Here is a 20116-nt window from a genome sequence, read left to right as displayed (position 1 = left end):
ACAGTCGTTCTGCCTGAACGGCATTTTGTCCACCTACAACAGGGTACAGTACAGGTACGTAGAGTAGGGTAGAAAACAGACATATTAATAATCATAATGTTCGCTAACAGTACTATCAACAAACAAGAAATCTCATAACGCATTTCCCGTCAATGTACATTCTCCATAGATCAGCAGCATTTCTACCATATCTTCATGTGTGTACATTATACTGTACAGTATTACCTCCGTGCCGTCACTAGATTACTCTGATGCATGACTACACTGGCATGCGGTGTACTGCACGCCAAAGCAACAACAAATGGGATGCTCGGAGGGTGGTGGAGTACAGGAGTTTGCATGGGTCGCAAATCATAAACAAGGCGAAGTGGTAACTGTGCCAGTAGTGGGAACTACGTTAGACACTTGACTAGGTAGACCCACACCCTGCGCGACAGGCACAATGGGTCATATAACACATTAGATAAACGTTATTTTGGGTGTGCAGGATAAATAAGACAACCTGACGGGTGTACACTGATCGGTACTGGTTCATATTGTGTACGTAGATACGTAAAATGTGCAAGAGGGAAACCATTATGTGCTTATGAGAGTTGATGGCAGCAGACCGTATTATTCGTTTCGGACCTCTTGATGAGTATGGAGGTGTGATTACACATGTCAATCACATCGCAATTACGGGCAGCATGGGGTTCACGCCTGAGCCTCAGGACGTGCGCTAGCAGCGCATGTCGGGTGTTTCAAGCGTCAACTTTGCATCTCAATATCTCGGGATGTATTGGGAATATTGCGATACAATCAACGCCATTGTGTATGTGCTTTGTCATGCTATGGATTGCTGAAGTAAACATATAGGAGGTCCATTTAAAAAAACATAAGTTTGTGTTAAAAAAAACACATATGCTTTCGTTTTAGAATATTTCCAAATATGTACATTCATGGGCTCCAGCCCTACATTGATACCGGTGAAAGTCGTTTTCCAATAGCTGTTATTGTTCCAGAGATATTTTGGGTGGACAAGATAGCTGGGACACCCTGTATATGAAGACGGTATCTGTCTGTTCTTTTGGACATGTCCAAAATAACAGATACCATCTTCATATAGAACTTTCTGTACATTATTATACAAAAGTAACGGTTAATTGTGGTAAGGATAAATAACTTACAGAAATACCTGATACAGCATTGAATGCTGTACACCTTCAAATTTTATTCCCACCTAACACTGTTAGTTCCCAATGTTCCTGTTAGGTGGAATGTATGAATGAGTTATTTCAACAGTCATCACAGAGTTGTATAGCAGTGCAGAGCGTGCACAGTGTTGTTCTATTTATCATGAATGTAAATCCACTACAACAGTTCAGAGAAAGTTCAGGAATACATATTGCAAGCTACCACCTCAAATGCAAACTGTTACTAATTGGTACAATTGTTTCACTGACACTGGCTGTGTATCACATAAGATGTTGAGGCAGGGTTGGCCGTAGTCTCTCAAGCAGCAATTGAACAAGTTCAGCAGTCTTACATTCACGCTCCAGATAAATCAATGAGAAATGAATATGCCCAGTGTTACAATGTGGAAGGTATTATGGAAATGTCTGTATTAAAAACATACAAATTGGACCTGTTGCAAGCTTTAAGAGAAAGTGATAAAGAAAAGCAAGCCGAGGTTTGTCTAGAAATGTTTAACAAAATCCAGACTGAAAATGATTTTCTTAATAAAACTGTATTCTGTTTCACAGTAAAGTGAATTGGCATAACATTTGGATATGGGGTAAGCAGAAACCACATCACGTAACTGAACATGACTTGCCTAAGGTAAATGTCTTTTGTACTGTAAGATTTAACAAGATTTATGGTACTTTCTTTTTTTTTACAAAGTCATCTGTAACTGGCATATTGTACCTGTACATGCTTAAACATTATCTAATGCCTCAATTACAACAGGATATGTGCACAGAATTTATTTTCCAGCAAGACGGCATGCCACCACATTATCATCGTGAGTTGCCACTTATCTTTGTAGGAATGTGCCAACTTGGACTGGACATGGTGGAACAATATCCTGACCGCCGTGATCAACGGATTTAACGACAGTGGACTTCTTTGTAAGGGGTTACATTAAATACAAACTGTTTATTCCTCTGCTCAAAAGTTTCTAATGGTGTTGAGCCACAGTCATGCAAAATTTTGAAAGAGTAGACCTCTATTTGACTGTGTATTACTATATTTACTTTCTTTACCATCTGGATTTCAGCTTTTATGACACTATCACGTACAATGCTAAAAGTTGTTAGACCATTATTATATCATCTGTTAAGGCAGGCTTTGGCACTATACTTGATAATGGCATAAAACCCAAAATCTAGATAGTACAGGAGATAAATACAGTAATACATAGTCAAATGGTAGTATGGCAAATTTCTCTCTCTCTCCCTGTCCCTGTCCTTGTCCCTCTCCCTCTCCCTCTCTGCTTCAAAGGGTTTGGCGGGGGAAACTGATTACAGATGGGACGTCTGTTTTTTCACAAGAGGTGACTACACTGAACATTTGTAAATAAAACTTGAAGACATACTGCATTCAGTGCTGTATCCAACATTTCTGTAAGTTATTTACTTTTTTCACAATTAAAGGTTACTTTCAAACAATGAAAATTCCAAGATGGAATGTAACAATACTAGAGAAGGAAAGTTGTTAGTCGTCATATAGCGGAGATTCTGAGTTGCGATAGGCACAACAAAAAGATTCACACAATTAAAGCTTTTGTCCATTAAAGGCTTTGTCAGCAGTACACACACACACACACACACACACACACACACACACACACACACACACGTCTGCAGTCTCCGACAACTGAAGCCACACTGTGAGCAGCAGTGGGAGTGGCAACTGGGTGGAGGTAAAGGGGAGGCTGGGGCGGGGAGGGGGATGGATAGTATGGTGGAAGTGGCAGATAGTGAAGTGTTGCAGTTCAGACTGAGGGCAGGAGAGAAGGTGCAGAGGGCGAAGGGGGTAAGTAGCAGAAAGGAGAAGAATGAAAAGAAATTAAAAGACTGGGTGTGGCGGTGAAATGATGTCTGTGTAGTGCTGGAATGGGAAAAGGAAGGGGGCTGGATGGGCGAGGACAGTGACTAACGAAGGTTGAGACCAGGAGTGTTACGGGAACATAGGATGAATTGCAGGGAAAGTTCCCACCTGCTCAATTCAGAAAAGCTGGTGTTAGTGGGAAGTATTGCATTAGTAGTGAAGTTTGGAAGAGACTAAGGCCCAAGAATGGGTGATAAATGGCTCATAATGATGACGACATACAGAGATGATGCAGAAACATATTTAGTCATTCCTCTACACATAGATACAGTGTTTGCACATTAGCCATGCAAACTGATAATAAGAAGTAAGAACACTCAACAGTTTACTGATCTACGTTTTGAATGTCATATGGTATCTTGTCAAATTTTAAGTATGGAAATTGAAACATATAGTGGGAGAGACTACACATAGTTTCCAATCTAACTATTCTTGACATACATCGCAAGAACATACTGATAAAGAAAAATCAAACACAGTCACTAATGGTAATGAGTAGAGCTAATAGCCTTGTTGATCTCCCTTATTGTCAATGTTACAATATTTGATCGCATTCCGTGGTCCATCACTATATCTTCCTCAAACAAACAAAATCATCTGCACATTTACTTTGCATTAATTAGGGTCATAATATTTTCTGACTTTGGAAATCTGTCACTTTGCTGGTCAGTTTCCATATTTTTGTAGGCTAAAGTATGTAAATTCTAAATATGTACATGAAGATTGCAGTCTTTGTATCTTGGCCAGTGCATACCTTGAGGAGGTTAAACCCCCAATGCAATCAACAGAAACATAAAACACATAACAGCACTTCTAACTTTTGGAACCACTGGTTATTTCTTCGAGGGGGAATGGCGAGAAGGAAGTAACCACGATATTGTGGGTAACCAGCCAGATAACCTTGAAGAACCCGACATCAAGTGATGATTTGGAGTCTTCTGTTCATTACTAAAAGTAGGATACCACAAAAAAATTTTGCTCTAAGCTTTTACGATCACACAGCCAATGGCTATATGGGAAGCTAAATGATCAACAGTCCCCTATGACACAAAAGCTGTTGCCCAAAAAGAACAACCTTTTACTTGAAATAATGCTTCATTTATACTACTGGAATAGTTCAGCTGTGATAAACCTGTAGAAATACCTCAATATTTTCTTTATGTTGAGTTTTCTGATTTCTATCACTTCAGACACCCTGTGTTTGGTTTTAGGAAATGCAATATGGTAATGATTTTCTCTATCATTGCTGATGAAACTACCTATTGCTCTTCATGACAAATGAAACAAAATTATCCTAGTAACTATTTACAAAATATTCGTAGGCTTCTGTAGCTTCAATCAGTTTAGTAAAATTCTTCTATTTGCATCAATGCATCGTCCAGTAAAATAACACAAGGTGTGTATCAATGCATCATCCAGTAAAATAACACAAGGTGTATGGTGATACTGAAAGTGGTCTTCATTGGGGTGATAATGTATACTACTTTTGTAACGCGAACAGAGCCCCCAATGTATTTGTACGTTTACCTGAATTAGATATCTTGTAACAGTGGTATCAAAGAACTTGTGATGAAATGACTCTTAATGTGCCAGATATCTTTCGCATCAATGAAAGAGCTAGTGCATGTGCACCAGTGATCTGTAAGCTGCCTAATATTGACAAAAAGCATGATGAAAGCTTCTCCATATCTTCATGTTTCTGTCTGTTTAATTATTACAAGAAGGGTAGCTGCTACTCATCAAATAGTGGAGATGCTGAGTCGCAGACAGGCCCATAAAAAGACTGTCAGAAAGTGAGCTTTTGGCCAACAAGGCCTTTGTCAAAAACAGACCCCACACACACAAGGAAGATTAATAAAGAAAAATATACATTATTTTCTGTTACCTTTACTGCAAAATCAAAATTAATACTACAAGAAAAGACATTTATACAATGCGGTATAAAATGTACACTGATAAATTAAATGCAGGTAAAGTTTTTATGCAGTCATGGGCACATTGCTTCTTTAATACGTAACTCAACAGATTTGTACAATGATTACATTTTTCTTAGAAAACTGCAGTTTGGCTGGCAGTGCAATTCTTGCTTTGCTTTCATACAGAAAAGTCTATCATAGAAATGGAATGGCAGACAGATGATTTATAAGAAAAACAGATAATTGCAAGATATATTTGGTTACAACATACGTCAATCTATATCTTAGTAAATACCACACAAAATAATTAATGCACATTACATTCATAATTCACAAAGACGAAACTGTTTACAATTATGTACATCAAAAACAAAAATTCAATGGAAATTCCTGAATGGAATAAGACTTAAAATAAAGGAAAAACAACCACTCACCTGATTGATGTGTGGTACATAGAAACACGCAGTCTCGCAATGGAGGTGGGTGCGTATCTTTGGATGTCTGAATGAGTCTGTGTGTGAATGAGTGTACTTCTATTAGAGCAGGGCAAAAGTTCCAAAGTTAGTGAAAATACTGTTTTTTGTTGTATGTTCCTATGTGCGACACATCACTCAGAGCTATAGGTGAGTGGGTGCCTTTGCTTCACTTTACATAAATGTAAATACCACTGAAACAATTTTACAGGGAAAAAAGCAAGTTATTTATCCTCTGTAAATAAGACCCTGGGGAAAAAACTCTTCTCTCTTAATTTTATCAGGCTATATTGCAAGATATCTAACCAAGGGGACAAATTAAACGGATTAGATATTTTCATTCAAAATATGACACACATTTATTGAAGTAACAGCACAAAGAATTCTATATGCAACCACTCAGTTTTCTAATACTACAGACAAAAGCACATTCCATATGCTACGGAACACAATAGGCTGTAAATTGATTACTCACTAATAACAGTCCACATTATTCCTTCAATAGCACATGTATTTCTAAACAAATGACAGCTGTCACTGTAAACTTCATATGCAAGGTATTACTCTTAATATACTTGCATGATTAAACAGAGATTCAATTCCATGTACTGAATTTGTTGTACTGCATATTTGTTAGTAATCAGTACTGTACCTCTTACAAAAACAAAAACAGTAAAATGTGACAAATCACGCACACACTCTTATTCTCCTTCATTCCTACATTAATATAATTAACAACTTCAGTCCATGACTCCAGCAAGCACTATCCAGTTCCTTTGTGTTAAATGCAATCGTGTGATTTCAGAAACAAGTGAAGCAGCACAATCATAATTCAAACAGATCCTGCTGCTGTACAATCCAGCACACAACACAACAGATGAGAAATAGTCATCTCATTCACACTTAAGTCATTACATCAGTCAGTTACTCAACAGATAACATGCTTTTACAAATGTTAACATAACTGCAAGGTACAGAATGCAATTACTTTAGTATTATGTTGCTTTGAACCAGACATTTCTTCTTCTGTCTGAGATATATTTACAAATAACTGTTTTCACTTACACTGAAAATTTAAAAGTATGACAATATTATTACATCGCTTCTAGCTCTATAAATGAAATGCAAAATTTGCTTCTCACAGCAATCTGTTTTAAATGTATATTAAAGCTTAATTAATATCCATATTTTCTTTAATTTGTGAATCATAAAAAACTGCTTCATGAATTTCAACAAGTTTACTCTTTTTCATTCTTTTGAACGAACAGTTCTTCACCCATATATATCAACAGCAGTATTACAGTTCTGTAACAAGTGATACTTCAATGTGTGTGTACTTCTCAACTATATACATAATGATTTAACAGTAATGGGGAGTGTATGGTGACACACAAAACAGAATCACTGTTTCTACACCCAAATCTTTCACTGTCCCATGAAATGCTGTAAGACAAGGTAAATGCAAAAGATCCCTGTTTTACATAAAAATTTAAATTTTCACTGTAAGTGAAATTACAAGTCTCTAAAATATATGTAATGTATGTTAGTATCCATAACAGGTCAATCAAAAATTTGAAGTTTCAACAAGATCTTAGACTTTTCAGTTATTTTCAAATTTTTTATCATTAATAATTTAATGCTTCAAACAACAACAGCATGTATGCTTCAGTATCAAAAATTAAGTGAAATAAAATAGTTCTGTAAAATGATGCTTTCATATATGCACATTACACTCTACATTATCCTCTGCAAGCATCTAATTTGTAACACACAATGGTCCTTTTACAAATTTTATCTATTATCTTATTGTTATTACATGTGCACTCTCTCTCTCTCTCTCTCTCTCTCTCTCTCTCTCAGGAGAAAATAAATGAATGATACATCTAAAAATAAAGGTAACCACTCACTGTGTCGCTGAAGTGTTGAGCAGCAGACATAAATAAAATTGAAGCTTCCAGACAATGCTCTTTCTCTGACTGACACACACACACACACACACACACACACACACACACACACACAGATGTAAAAATCCAGTGCTCAGGCAACTCTCTCTGCAAGTGTGCCTTGCAACTCAACTGCTCACTGTCTCCAAAATATAGTGAGTGGTTACATTTACCCTTTCCATTCTTTGCATTACACTCAGGACTTTCTGGTATCTTATTAGACATCGAAAAGTTATACTTTGAAAAAAAAAAAAAAAAAAGAGAGTTAACTATCTCGACATATACACACACAGCACCATTTGAAACAGAAAAAGATACACAAAAATGTTTATTTCTTCTGATGGCTGAAGGAGTTTTTAACAAACAGCCTAGAGTATTAACAAATGGCCTGTCTAAAACATGCCCCTTACATAACAATAACATATGAATACCGTATATATCTAAAAACAGATAATGCACAAACAGCTCAAAAATGTATGCAAATAATTATTACTTATGATTATATGAAAGGAACTAAGTATTTCAGCTAAGCCTTACAGACTTGTAACTATACACTACTAGATGACTGGAATTACTGTCCCAAAATACAAAAAAGCTGAATTGACAGTTCCCATGAGAGTGAGATCTGCAGTTTCATCTTTGACCATACAATATAAAACATTGTACTACATATAAAAAAGACTAACTTGCAATAAATAGAGGCTTCTCAATGAAATTAATGACAATATTAATGATGTTATTAACCAATTTTCAATCAGTATTTCTTCATAATAAAATGTAATATTGTCTCAAATAATGTTTCTTTTTCTTTCACATAGCCTCCAACATAAATTTGAGTATATTTCCACTAGTACTGAAAAAGATTCAAAATAGTGTGCAATTCTAAATCCATAAAGTTAAAAACTATTCAGCAGCATTCTAGTCGGTTTCCAGTCACGTAATAAATTTATTTGCATGTGAAATATTAATGTACCAAGAAACACACCTTCTATAGAAGTCTTGGGCAAAGATGAACGTGCAGTTTATATTGAAATATAAAGTGTGATTCTCTCATATTCTATGACGTAAAATTTCAGTTAATGATTCATCACGAAAAGAGTATTATTGCCAAACTTCTTTCCAGTAGTTATCCATGGTAGATTAAACCATGAAAACCCTTTTGGAGCCCTGATAAACTATTTCTTGTTAATATGGTGACAAGCCTGTTGGAAATGTGGTCTGATCTGATTGCTGCACATGAACATCTCACAGGGTAGCAAGAACATACAACCTCTGGCAATGTGAACAATCATCATCACACCAGTTAGATGAAACATAAGGTGTTATCTGCACACAATATGGTACAGTACTAAAAAAACCAAAAAGGTTTAATCACGTAGATTTATCAAAGTAATGCTCTAGGTCTGATAATCCTTTTGCCCAGTCATTACAATGAATAAATTTAAAAAAGAAAATATAAAAATGTCTTTTTCAAATACAGAAATGCCTGCAGCATCTCTGTTAACAAATACGTGTTTTTCTGGTATGGGTACAAATGTATATGAAAGCAAAGATAGCTATTTGGGCAATTTTTTTGAATAGTCTAACACATTTCCCTCCATATTACTTTAGACCAAAATGTGTCAGCACAATGCTCAGAACAGTCTTTACCTAAAACCATATCTTAAATCCTTCGTGTTTTTATTCATCTTACACTACAAATAAATAGATTTGTGACATACAAATAAGCCATGTGACAAAATGACCAAACAGCACTAACTCCATGATTAACTCTGCATAGAAACAGTGAAAAAGATACATTTTATGAGTGTATGTATCCTGTACTCTCATCCATAACAAACTGTGTTAAGAGTTTCATGTTAGTTTCAATAGTGTAAGAAAATAAGAAGTGTATAAGAAAATAAATACACACTAAAAGAACAAAATATGGCATCATGACCAGACACAAGCAAAATACAAAGGTATTAACTGACACATAAACAAAGTGATTTTAGTACTAACATGCAGAGTATGTAAGATTTTCACTATTAATCATTAAATCTTGCAGGTCTTTATTTCTTGTTTGTAAAGGAGACACTTAAGAAATAATAAACTGCAGTTCCTCCAAACGTTCTCCACCATATATCTCACAAAACACCATTGACACAGTCATAGGTTAACTAGCTACAAAATTTCAGTTGGCTCTGAAGTAGGAAAACATTTTCCATTGTCAGTGCAATGCTTGTTGTGCTGCAAGTGTTCATGCTAAAAGCAAAATCTCATTTATAAATGAAAGCATCTGCATTTAATTACGAGGTAGTATTTCACAAAAAGTGTATGAAAAATGTAAGACTCGTACTGCTGAAAATATTTTCAAATGTTCTGTGTTACAAGGAGCATCCTAATGCCAAGACTTATGTGATGAAAGAACAAAGGATATAGTGACTTCTGGGAAGAGAGGAAAAGGGGGGAGGGGGTGAACTGAAAAACACTGTACACTGTGCAGTGATATATAATTATTTTATGAGGAGTTGATGATGATGTTTGGTTTGTAGGGCGCTCAACTACGCAGTCATCAACGTCCGTACAAAGCCCCACTTGAAACAATAAGGATAACACAAACACCCAGTCCCCGAGCAGCGAAAACCCCCAACCCGGCCAGGAATCAGACCAGAGACCCCATGATCCAGAGGCAGCAACGCTCGCCACTAGACCACGAGCTGCGGACTTTCTGAGGAGTGTGTGTATCTAATAATTTATGAGTCCAACAACTCTCACCTCCTTCCCTCACATCATGAGAAATTTAACTTCATGCAAAGGGCAAATAATCTCCTGATTGCTTTGTGTCCATCAAACATTTTTGGTAGTACAACATGAGGAAATCTAAGTAAATAAAGGATGTAAGGTAATTCGCTTACATCACAGATCTGGGAGTGAAATAATGTTTCTGTACATGAAAATGGTGCCTTTTACCCACTTCTTCACAGATGACACCAACGAAAGAAAACAGTTACAGCAATACTCATGTGCCCATAAAACTAAAACTGCCAGAGCAATGTTACTTTTTTTTCTTCTCAGATGGTGTTAGTTATGTTACATTAGTTAATTCATAATCATTTGCTCCTTATATGCAGAACTGAGTAGAATGCTGCCTTACATATAAATCCAGCTTCAAATGCAAGTTACATAAAGCATTACAAGTAATTAATCAATATCTCATAACAATACAAACATAACACTTCAAGACATGCAGATCTATCAGAAAATAACATAATCAGACCTCATGAAGTTATTTCAGACACTAATACAAACTTATTGTAATCAGTAATACACCACACTGAACAGCTTCCAGAACCAAAACTATTGCTCTGTGGAAACATGACACTATATGCTGAAATTGCTTTCTGTTGCAGAGAGGTTTCACAAATTTTCTACTGAAGCCCCTCAAAACTAACACAGTGTTCAGCTTGCAGATAGCACTTATTTCAAACCAAGCACACCTAACAGTACATTTCTTCTTTTAGTTCTACTATATTGCTGACTTTTTAACAACAATTTACACAGAAAAAATAAACTTGCAGCGAAGTGGAGTATATGTGCAGATCTTCCTCACAGCTGCTATCCACCCAGTCCAAACCAAGAAAGAAAAATCAAAATATCATAACCTTACCTTAAGATCATCCATTCTTTGCCTTATTCGTCTACGCATCTCCCGATATCTGGAAAAGTTTAAATTGTACTCAAAAAGTTATAAATAGATCAACATGACTCATAGCTGTCAAATAGCACACTAATAACAATAATAATTTTAAAATGAGGGTGAATGTGTGTCTCTTACTTAGCTTTGATGCGTTTTGTTTCTCGTTCTTCCTCTTCCTGATAACGCATAAGAATAGCACGGCATTCTGTAATGCTGAGATTTAGAAACTGAGCCACTTCATTGCTGATTTCTTCTGTGTTCTGTTTATCCATTAAAAATAGCTTTGCAACATCTTCATGGGGACCCAACATAACTCGTACCAACAAAGGGTATTCATCTTCACGTAAACGTCGCCTTTCTTAAACAAACAAGAAAAGAAATTTCTTCAACTATTTTTCATCACTAATTATCTCTTTCAACCTCCTTTCTTCGCTCTTTAACTGAGAATATCTAAATCTGCGTAACATCATGAAGATTATGAGATACTATCGAGTCATAAAAAAAGTGATGCAAATATGTTCAAGTGACTCACTAACAAGTTCTATCCAAGTCCTGAATTGATCTGCCTGTAGCAGATATTATTGGTCTGCTTGCCTTACAGACACTTAATATGAAAAGTACATATCTGCAGTCTGGCAGAGCAACTTACAAACACACACAAACAGAAAAACAAATATGTGACATTTATCAAAATGTAGTTGATAAATACTAACTAAAGCATTATTCTTTCATTATTACAAAGATTCAATTTCCGGATAACATCAGTGACTGCGACCCAGAATAATGATATAATAAACAACAATAATGCATGACAATGCACCAGTTTGTATCTTTCAATTTCCTAGTCCCATTATTCGCCAGTTCACAAGAAATAAATAAGAACTAACTAGAGGTACCCACATACTGAGATATGCAATATACAGTATGTTACACAATGACATGTATTGTATATTGCATCTCTCAGTATGTAAGGTACATTAAGTTTTTTCTTATTATTTTTTGTGAAGTGGAAATACCTTATAGAATAAAAGACACGAACACTTAAAGAATTTAAAGTACATTATTATAGCAGAATGAGAAATAACTAGAGGTACCTTACATAATGAGAGATGCAATATATAATATTTGATACAATGACATATACTGTATATTGCATCTCTTAGTATGTAAGGTACCTTTAGTTTTTTCATATTTATTTATTGTTAAATAAAAATCATAATATAATGTAAAAGACAGGGTCACTTAAAGAATTTACAGTGTGTGGTTATAGCAACAGTCTGGCAGCTGTATATCATCCTCAATGCAGCCATGCACAATGGAAGACCTGGTCAATTGAAATAAAGAACAATAGTCATGACCAAATACTGAATAAAAAATCAATTAAACTTAAAATAAATAGACTAGTACATCTGAATTCAGCAATGACATGCCAGACAACATAATCTTCTACCTGGCAGAGAGATTCTCTCTTTTTGACAGCAAGAACCCAGAAGCAGCCACCCAAATGAAGTCACATTACTATCCTGCACACTCCAGGAGATCACTTGAACACTGTCCCATCATTGTATGCCACTTCTGTATGCCACTGTACTCAGTCACATGTCTGCTTAATACAGTTATTACTTTATTACTGCCACTGTTACATGTTACTCTGCTCATATTTGCCAATCTGCCTAAAAATACAAGTTTCATTCACTTCCATTATGAAACTGTGGCCACAGCTATGTCAGCCCAGTTCTACAATGAGGAACCAACTGTAAACTAATGGTTCCTCCTTAGGAATTGTGGGCAGTGCAGTGCTATGACTGCCTGGCTACATTATGGCATACCACCCACAGCTACCAACTTAGCTCTCTTCATATAGAGAACAGTGATTTGTGCTACGATGGTCTTGCCATATTTTTGTAATGGTTTGTGAACAATTGTGTTCCATACATAAATTGTACACTGGAGAAGGAGGAGGAGATTAGTGTTTAATGTCCCATCGACAATGAGGTCATTAGAGATGGAGCACAAGCTCAGATTAGGAAAGGATAGAGGAGGACAGCAGCCGTGCACTTTTGAAGAAACCATCCCAGCTTTTGCCTAAGTGAGTTAGGGAAATCAACCAAAAACCTAAATCAGGATCAACGGAAGTGAGTTTGAACCACTGCCCTCCCAAATGCAACCCAATTGTGCTAACAATTGCATACTGCAGACCAGCAACAGTTGTGACAAGACATCCAAATTGACCCAATGCATCCTTGGCCGTCTTCAGCTTGCAATTACAGAGTGTTAACTAATATGTGGGAAACCTCTGGGGGGAAAAGAACAAAAGAAAATTCCTATATACATATGGTCAATTATTTTAATTTTCTTCATTACAGATACTTTTTAATTGTTACATGTTTACTTTGTTTGTCATTTTGTTTTCAAATTTCCAGCATTTAAAGAACATATTATATTCAAGACCTACTGCGAATATTGGCAATCTCTGTCCACTACGTTCAAGAACAATTTCAGTAGACACAGGAGACACCTGGAATACAGGAGCAAGTATGACGATCCATGATATGGCATTTAGAAGCTACTGACAACACTAATGGTACACATTTTGAGCATTTCATTTAGCCATCAGAAGACAACATAAGAAAGAAAAAATACCAATAGGACCAAGCTGGAATCTTTAAAACAAAAAGACTGAAATGAAGCAAATATGTAACAGTACAAAAGTGTCTGTAACTAAGAAAATTTTTAAAAAAATGACCAAATGTGCATGTGAAATTGTTTTAGCTTATACACTTCCCAGAGGTTTCCCACATATTAGTTAACACCCTATATAAATGATGCAGTGACAATTACAAGAACAAGCAACATCAGGAGTTCTTATTATCACTGAAAACACGGTCATCACTTCATGCTATGTTGGCACATGTTCCCTTTACTATAGCATCAGAGGAGTGGTAGGTCTGCCTTCAATGTATAACCTTCCAATTAACAACATCAGATTAACAATGTGCTTCTTTTCTCCAATGGTCTTCTGGTACGTTACACTTTTTATGGAAATTGAAGCCAATAGCTGCCTCAGTTCCTTACCATTCACAGAGAGTTGTGGCTTCTTGACAGCACACTTTGCACAGAAACATGTCAGTATTGTTAGGTTAGAATTCCTACAGCAGCAGACACTGCCAACCCAACTGCAGATTGCTGTGTTGAATATGTTCCAATGTCCTACACAGCCCCTGCCACTACATCAGAGTTGACAAAAGGCAGATTTTGCCTTCTGTGTCTTCCATAGGCACAGAGGGGAACAAATCTTAAATCACATTGACCTTCTCCAGCATTACCAATGTCACTTGATACTAAGTATGATGGATGGAATGTTTGCTTGTCACAAAGTTGGCCACAATGTACTAAGGGTCAAACTAATATTTGGTTTCAATTATTTACAACAGCATCTGGGATTCCACATTATCTGTTCATTGCTTTACCCAAATTAAATCACTGGCAATAACATTTGAAGTGGATTCAGCTTCTTCTGTATATTCAGTAAATTTAAAAACATTTGTACACCAAGGAGTGCCAAAATTTGAAGCTTGGCACCTCAGATTATTAAACTATAGTCACCAGCAAGTTTTTATTAAAAGGAAATTTACAATACTGATTTCACATAGGAAAGCATCTTTAATGGTTCACTCATACTGTTAATAATATTTCTGAACTTTGTTTTATTGTGTTCAATTTCTCAGTTCAGTAAAATGTGAATTCAGTATCAGATACCATACCTTTGTAAGCTCTGGAAGATCTCTTCCAAAAAAGTTTATTTGCTTGTGGAGTGGGTTGGACATCCTCATTTCGGACACACATCTTTGTTTCCCTCAACAACCTTGCATGTGTCCTCCCCCCCCCCCCCCCCCCCCCTCAAAAAAAAAAAAAAAAAAAAAAAGACAGTCCCTCACACTATTAGGGAAATTATCACAACTGGTTGGACTCATTAGTGGACCTTGTGTCATATAACCAATTATTGCCAGTGCCAAAGCCACACTTTTAGCAGTCACTTGTAATGGTGATGGTAGAATATGTCTCTATGGTGGCTCTGAAACTATAATAAATTTTGAGTATGTGATCAATTCATATCTCCTTCCTCAACTGAGGTTCTTTTTAGCAGTCTCAAATGCACCTACTACTTTTCACAGAGAGACTTACTGATCCATATTTACAATTGTCACTTGATGATGAATTACATAAAGTGGTGATAATCAACATGTCTTTTCAAGTATACAGCTGTAAGTGTTTGCCTTTTGCTGTAGCAAGAACTCGAGGGGCTTTCCAAAGATTTTAGAAACAACTAATGTAGGCTATACCATTTTGTGCATATAATTTAAATTAAATCATTACTACAGGAACTATACAGAAAGGATATTTGTAAAATTTGCATGTTTAATGTAGCATGGAGCAAGCAACTGTAATAAAATGTAATCTTTAAAAAAAATTAAAAATAAAAAAAATTCAGCTCAGCAAGTATTTATGGTTTAACTCAACAAAATTGGTACAATGCCCACCAGCATGTACAGAAAATAGATATTTTTCTATGGCTTTCAGTCTTGAGAGAGTTACAGTCATTATTGGGTGATGTCATCTATCTACTTGGCACACTTCACTCCTAGTGTCTCAGATGTAGCTTAATCACTGAATCAGCTGTAGAAAAAAAAGGGGTAACTTTATTTTTTGCTCCAAGTGACCACACCAAACAGCAGCTCAAGGTGGCACTACAAGTGCCATAATGTCTCACCACATACTTCCATGGAAAACAGAAACAGACTGCACCATGGGAGCCATTCTCACACAACAACAATGACAGTCCAGTCCATCCTTTAACTTATGCATCAAAGATGTTTATGGCAACATAACAAAATTATTCACAAATGAAAAAGAAGCACTAGCAATAATTATTGTAGGACCTTACACTGAGAACACATTCATGGGACAAAGCTTTTCCTGGAGACAGATCCTACCCCATTAATAGCCTTGTTTGGAATCAAACCCCAACTAAAAAATTGATGGCACAATGTTTACAGAGCTGGGCCTTTTCCATATTATGACTACAATCAATTTTCATATTAAATTTGGGTACTCAAATTTAACCTTACAGAGGCCAGCCTAGTCACCACCAGACCCAACTTTACATACACAGACATCAGTTACTGACACTTCCACTGCCATCACTACTGCCCTAGATTTCCAACCTCATCTAACGGCTGCTACTACTGGCCTCAGGTCTCTGCATTTAGCAGGGCTCCAACAATGCTCTTTCTAGCAGCCAATGGGAATGATATAACACTGCTACAAAGCCTAAAGCACCGCTGCCGACATGATTACACTACATGGGCTGAGTTAGATTCATCACTAACTATCCCCCCTCCCCCCACACACAAAAGCAATCCCTATGCACCAAATTTCGTGTGGATGACTGTAGTATCCTCCAAATCCAGAGATGATATAACTTCCATCAGGTAGCCCATCCTGCCATCTCTATAGACTTGGCTGTCTCAATATCCACAACTCTCACATTTGCTATAACAGCCCAGCTATACGTTTGTACTGTTTTGCGAGTAGTTTGCTCCCGAAAATAAATATAACTTCTTTCAAAAGCTAGCAACATCTATCATTAAAAGGAAATTTCCCATATTATTACCAAATTGTAACTTTATCATTAAAAAGCTTGCATAGGCTTTCCTGGCTTAATAATTCTTGGTAGTCTCCTCCAGGTTTGCTGCCGGATCCTAAAATCAACATGATTTGATATTTCAGGGGTCCATCTGCAGCCCATCTTGAGGAGAGACACTACTGTTACTGCTGAGTCTCACTGAAAACTGATACAAGACTAGAAACCATAGTCCTACATGGGCCCTTTTACCATGGACAGCACATAGGCTACTCACCACCAGTGCCGCTCCAAGACTGGCTCATTGTACCACCCATAGAAGACACCAATACAAAAGATGTATCACACTTGGGCTGGTGGCACTAAAGACTGTTGAGTGAATTACAGAGTTTAGAGCAGATGCATCATTGTCAAGTGGTCTTGATGACGTACCTGATTTCATATTAAAAGCATGTGCTCACCACATAGCAAACCCCTTGGTAAAAATTTTCAACCTCTCTTTACAAACTGGTGTATTTCCAGATATTTTTAAAATAGCAAAAGTTTTACCACTGCTAAAAAAAGGTTCTTCTGAAAAAATGAATAAAACAAGAAACAACTCCCTTCTTTCTAGGGAATTACCAATAAAATATGGTGTACCACAGGGCTCAATCTTAGGTCCACTGCTCTTCTTGATTTATGTGGACGACTTAGTTGAATATATGAGTCCCACAAAAACTATCCCGTTTGCTGGTGACACCAGCATATTGCTCACTGGATCCAGTCCAGAAACTTTGCGGTCCACAGCAGAAAGTTCTATGAAAAGACTTTGAGTGGTTCACATAAAACAAACTCATTATAAATACTGAAAAAACTGTGTGTGTCGATTTTCATTTAATTCCTCCAACTAATCAAATGTCTATTCAAGCCCAATTAAAAAATGATCCCCTAGAAAATGTAAGTGTCACAAAAGTCTTGGGTCTTTGGGTTCAGCAAGACCTAAAGTGGGACACACATATAAGTAACTAGTGTAAAAACTATCATCTGTGTGCTATGGCTTAAGAATTTTAAAGGCTGCAACAAGCAAAACAACAGTACTGCAGGCATACTATGCACAGTTCCACTCACTAATCTGATATGGGATCATTTTCTAGGGATACTCAACTCACAGTGTAAAGGTTTTTAGAATGCAAAAAAGAGCTTTAAGAATAATTTGTGGCCTTAAAAAGATGGAGTCCTGTAAATCCCATTTTACTGAGCTTGGTGTTCTAAATGTTCCAAGTTTATTCATTTATGAAACTATCTTGTTCACTAGGGACTACCTGCTGAAAACAGGCAAACTGCTACAGAACAAAAATGTACACAACTATAGTACCAGAAGGGAATCAAATATACATCAAAAGTATCACAGAACAACCACCTATCAGAGGAGCATAATTAACATTGGCGTAATACTACACAATAAGATACCAGAGGAAATAAAAAATACTACTCCAATATTTAAAGCTAAACTAAAGGCATTTCTAATAAAGCACTGTTTCTATTCTGTCAGAGAATTTCTGAATAAGTAACAAAATTAATTGTAATAGGTACCTAATTTTAATTTGCCTACTATTTTGCTAATACTATGTATTATTGTAACTTATCTTTGACCTGTCCAATACCAATTGTACAATTTGTACTATATGATAAAACTGGACCAATAAAAAATCAATCAATCAATCAGTCGCAAGAGGTTATGAGAGCCTGAAAATTGATGGCAGCAGAGTATTCTTTAAACAAGGGACACAGGATGAAATCTGATGAGATCCTGACAGTTGCTGGTACATCCAGTTTTTGGGGCAGTGTTAATTTTGAGTCAACTGAATAAGGCTGGCAACAGCCGATTAACAGAGACTGGAGTGTTTATTATTGGCTGATGACAGCTGTATTGCGCTAGTGTGGTGATGTTTTGATGTGATGATATTTTAACTGCTTGAGCAATGTTTGTTCCCAACCTATTACTAAACGCAGCTACACCTTACACTGCCACCTTAACACTCCCTTATTAGATTGGTGTAGACATTCAGCCTTGCAACTCTCATGATTTACCTCAGGGTCCAGCTATGCTGTACCCTGTTCTTCCTCGGCATCGAACTTCTTTCTTTGCGCAGATTTCTATAAGAGAAGTGGCTATAAAACACAACACTGCTTCTCTACTTAAATGAAGTGTAGATTGGTTTCAATTAACCCTGTATACTGTCACAACCTTTCAGAAAAAGGTTACTTGTTACATGGAAACCAACTAATATTGCTGTCTCAAAGACCTCTCATTAACATTCTGTGAATAGTATATAACAGCAATCGCTTATATACATCATATCTGTCTTCCTTTGTGCTGGAAATCTTCCATAGTACCAGAGCTCCTTCATTCCTCCTTGCTCCATGGAGATTACAAATGCTCTAAAGAAAATAGACTCACACTTGCTGAGTAATACTTTCTCACAGCATGTGTTTACAAACTAACTGCGATCACGCACATCTCTACTCTGAGCTCTGTATCTCAAGTACGTGATACATGTTCTTCCATGAATGGCATGGATCACTACAAGACAAAGGTTTTCCTATTAACAGAATGAGGAACCCTGTATTATCCCGCATTAACGCACAAAGTTCTTTGGTGAGACTACCTCAAATGTTTGAGAATAGCCTTTGACTGCATTATATTTTTGCTGCTGGTGTCTAGTGCAGACAGCGCCAGAAGCCCACCCTTAGGAGCAACACCAGTGATGGGTGGTGCATGCACCCTGTACAGTACACAGGGTGTATATGCGGACAAGGGAAAAAGATTCCCAGATTTTTCCTGGATTTCCTGGTTAAAAATACACTTTCTCTCGGGTGGAAATTTACTTTCTCTGTGTTAAGTGACAGAGCATAGGGCACGTGAAGTAGTCAGCCAATAGCAACATCACTGTTAAGTAGCACAAACGCACAAATAGGAAAATTTAATGGTTTAAATTAGTTTACATAATGTTGCGACAAGAAAAGAAAACCTTTCACATACACTCCTGGAAATGGAAAAAAGAACACATTGACACCGGTGTGTCAGACCCACCATACTTGCTCTGGACACTGCGAGAGGGCTGTACAAGCAATGATCAGACGCACGGCACAGCGGACACACCAGGAACCGCGGTGTTGGCCGTCGAATGGCGCTAGCTGCGCAGCATTTGTGCACCGCCGCCATCAGTGTCAGCCAGTTTGCCGTGGCATACGGAGCTCCATCGCAGTCTTCAACACTGGTAGCATGCCGCGACAGCGTGGACGTGAACCGTATGTGCAGTTGACGGACTTTGAGCGAGGGCGTATAGTGGGCATGCGGGAGGCCGGGTGGACGTACCGCCGAATTG

General features: G+C 37.0%; 1 protein-coding gene across 3 annotated transcripts in view; it reads right to left on the bottom strand.

Moving 5' to 3' along the window:
- Positions 1–4961: 4961 nt before the first annotated feature.
- LOC126090739 (uncharacterized) overlaps positions 4962–20116 on the bottom strand; it is an 81630-nt gene continuing 66475 nt past the window's right edge. For all 3 annotated transcript variants that reach the window (XM_049907008.1, XM_049907009.1, XM_049907011.1), the window contains 2 exons: positions 11243–11462; positions 4962–11123 (listed from right to left, as the gene is read on the bottom strand). In XM_049907008.1, coding sequence (XP_049762965.1) covers positions 11063–11123; positions 11243–11462 — 281 coding nt within the window. In that variant the 3' untranslated portion in view covers positions 4962–11062. The remainder of the gene's footprint in view (positions 11124–11242; positions 11463–20116) is intronic.

Source organism: Schistocerca cancellata, chromosome 1 (genome assembly GCF_023864275.1).
Source record: "Schistocerca cancellata isolate TAMUIC-IGC-003103 chromosome 1, iqSchCanc2.1, whole genome shotgun sequence".
Lineage (NCBI taxonomy): Eukaryota > Metazoa > Arthropoda > Insecta > Orthoptera > Acrididae > Schistocerca > Schistocerca cancellata.
Note: the sequence above shows the minus strand (reverse complement) of the source record. Positions and strands in the feature narration are given on the sequence as shown.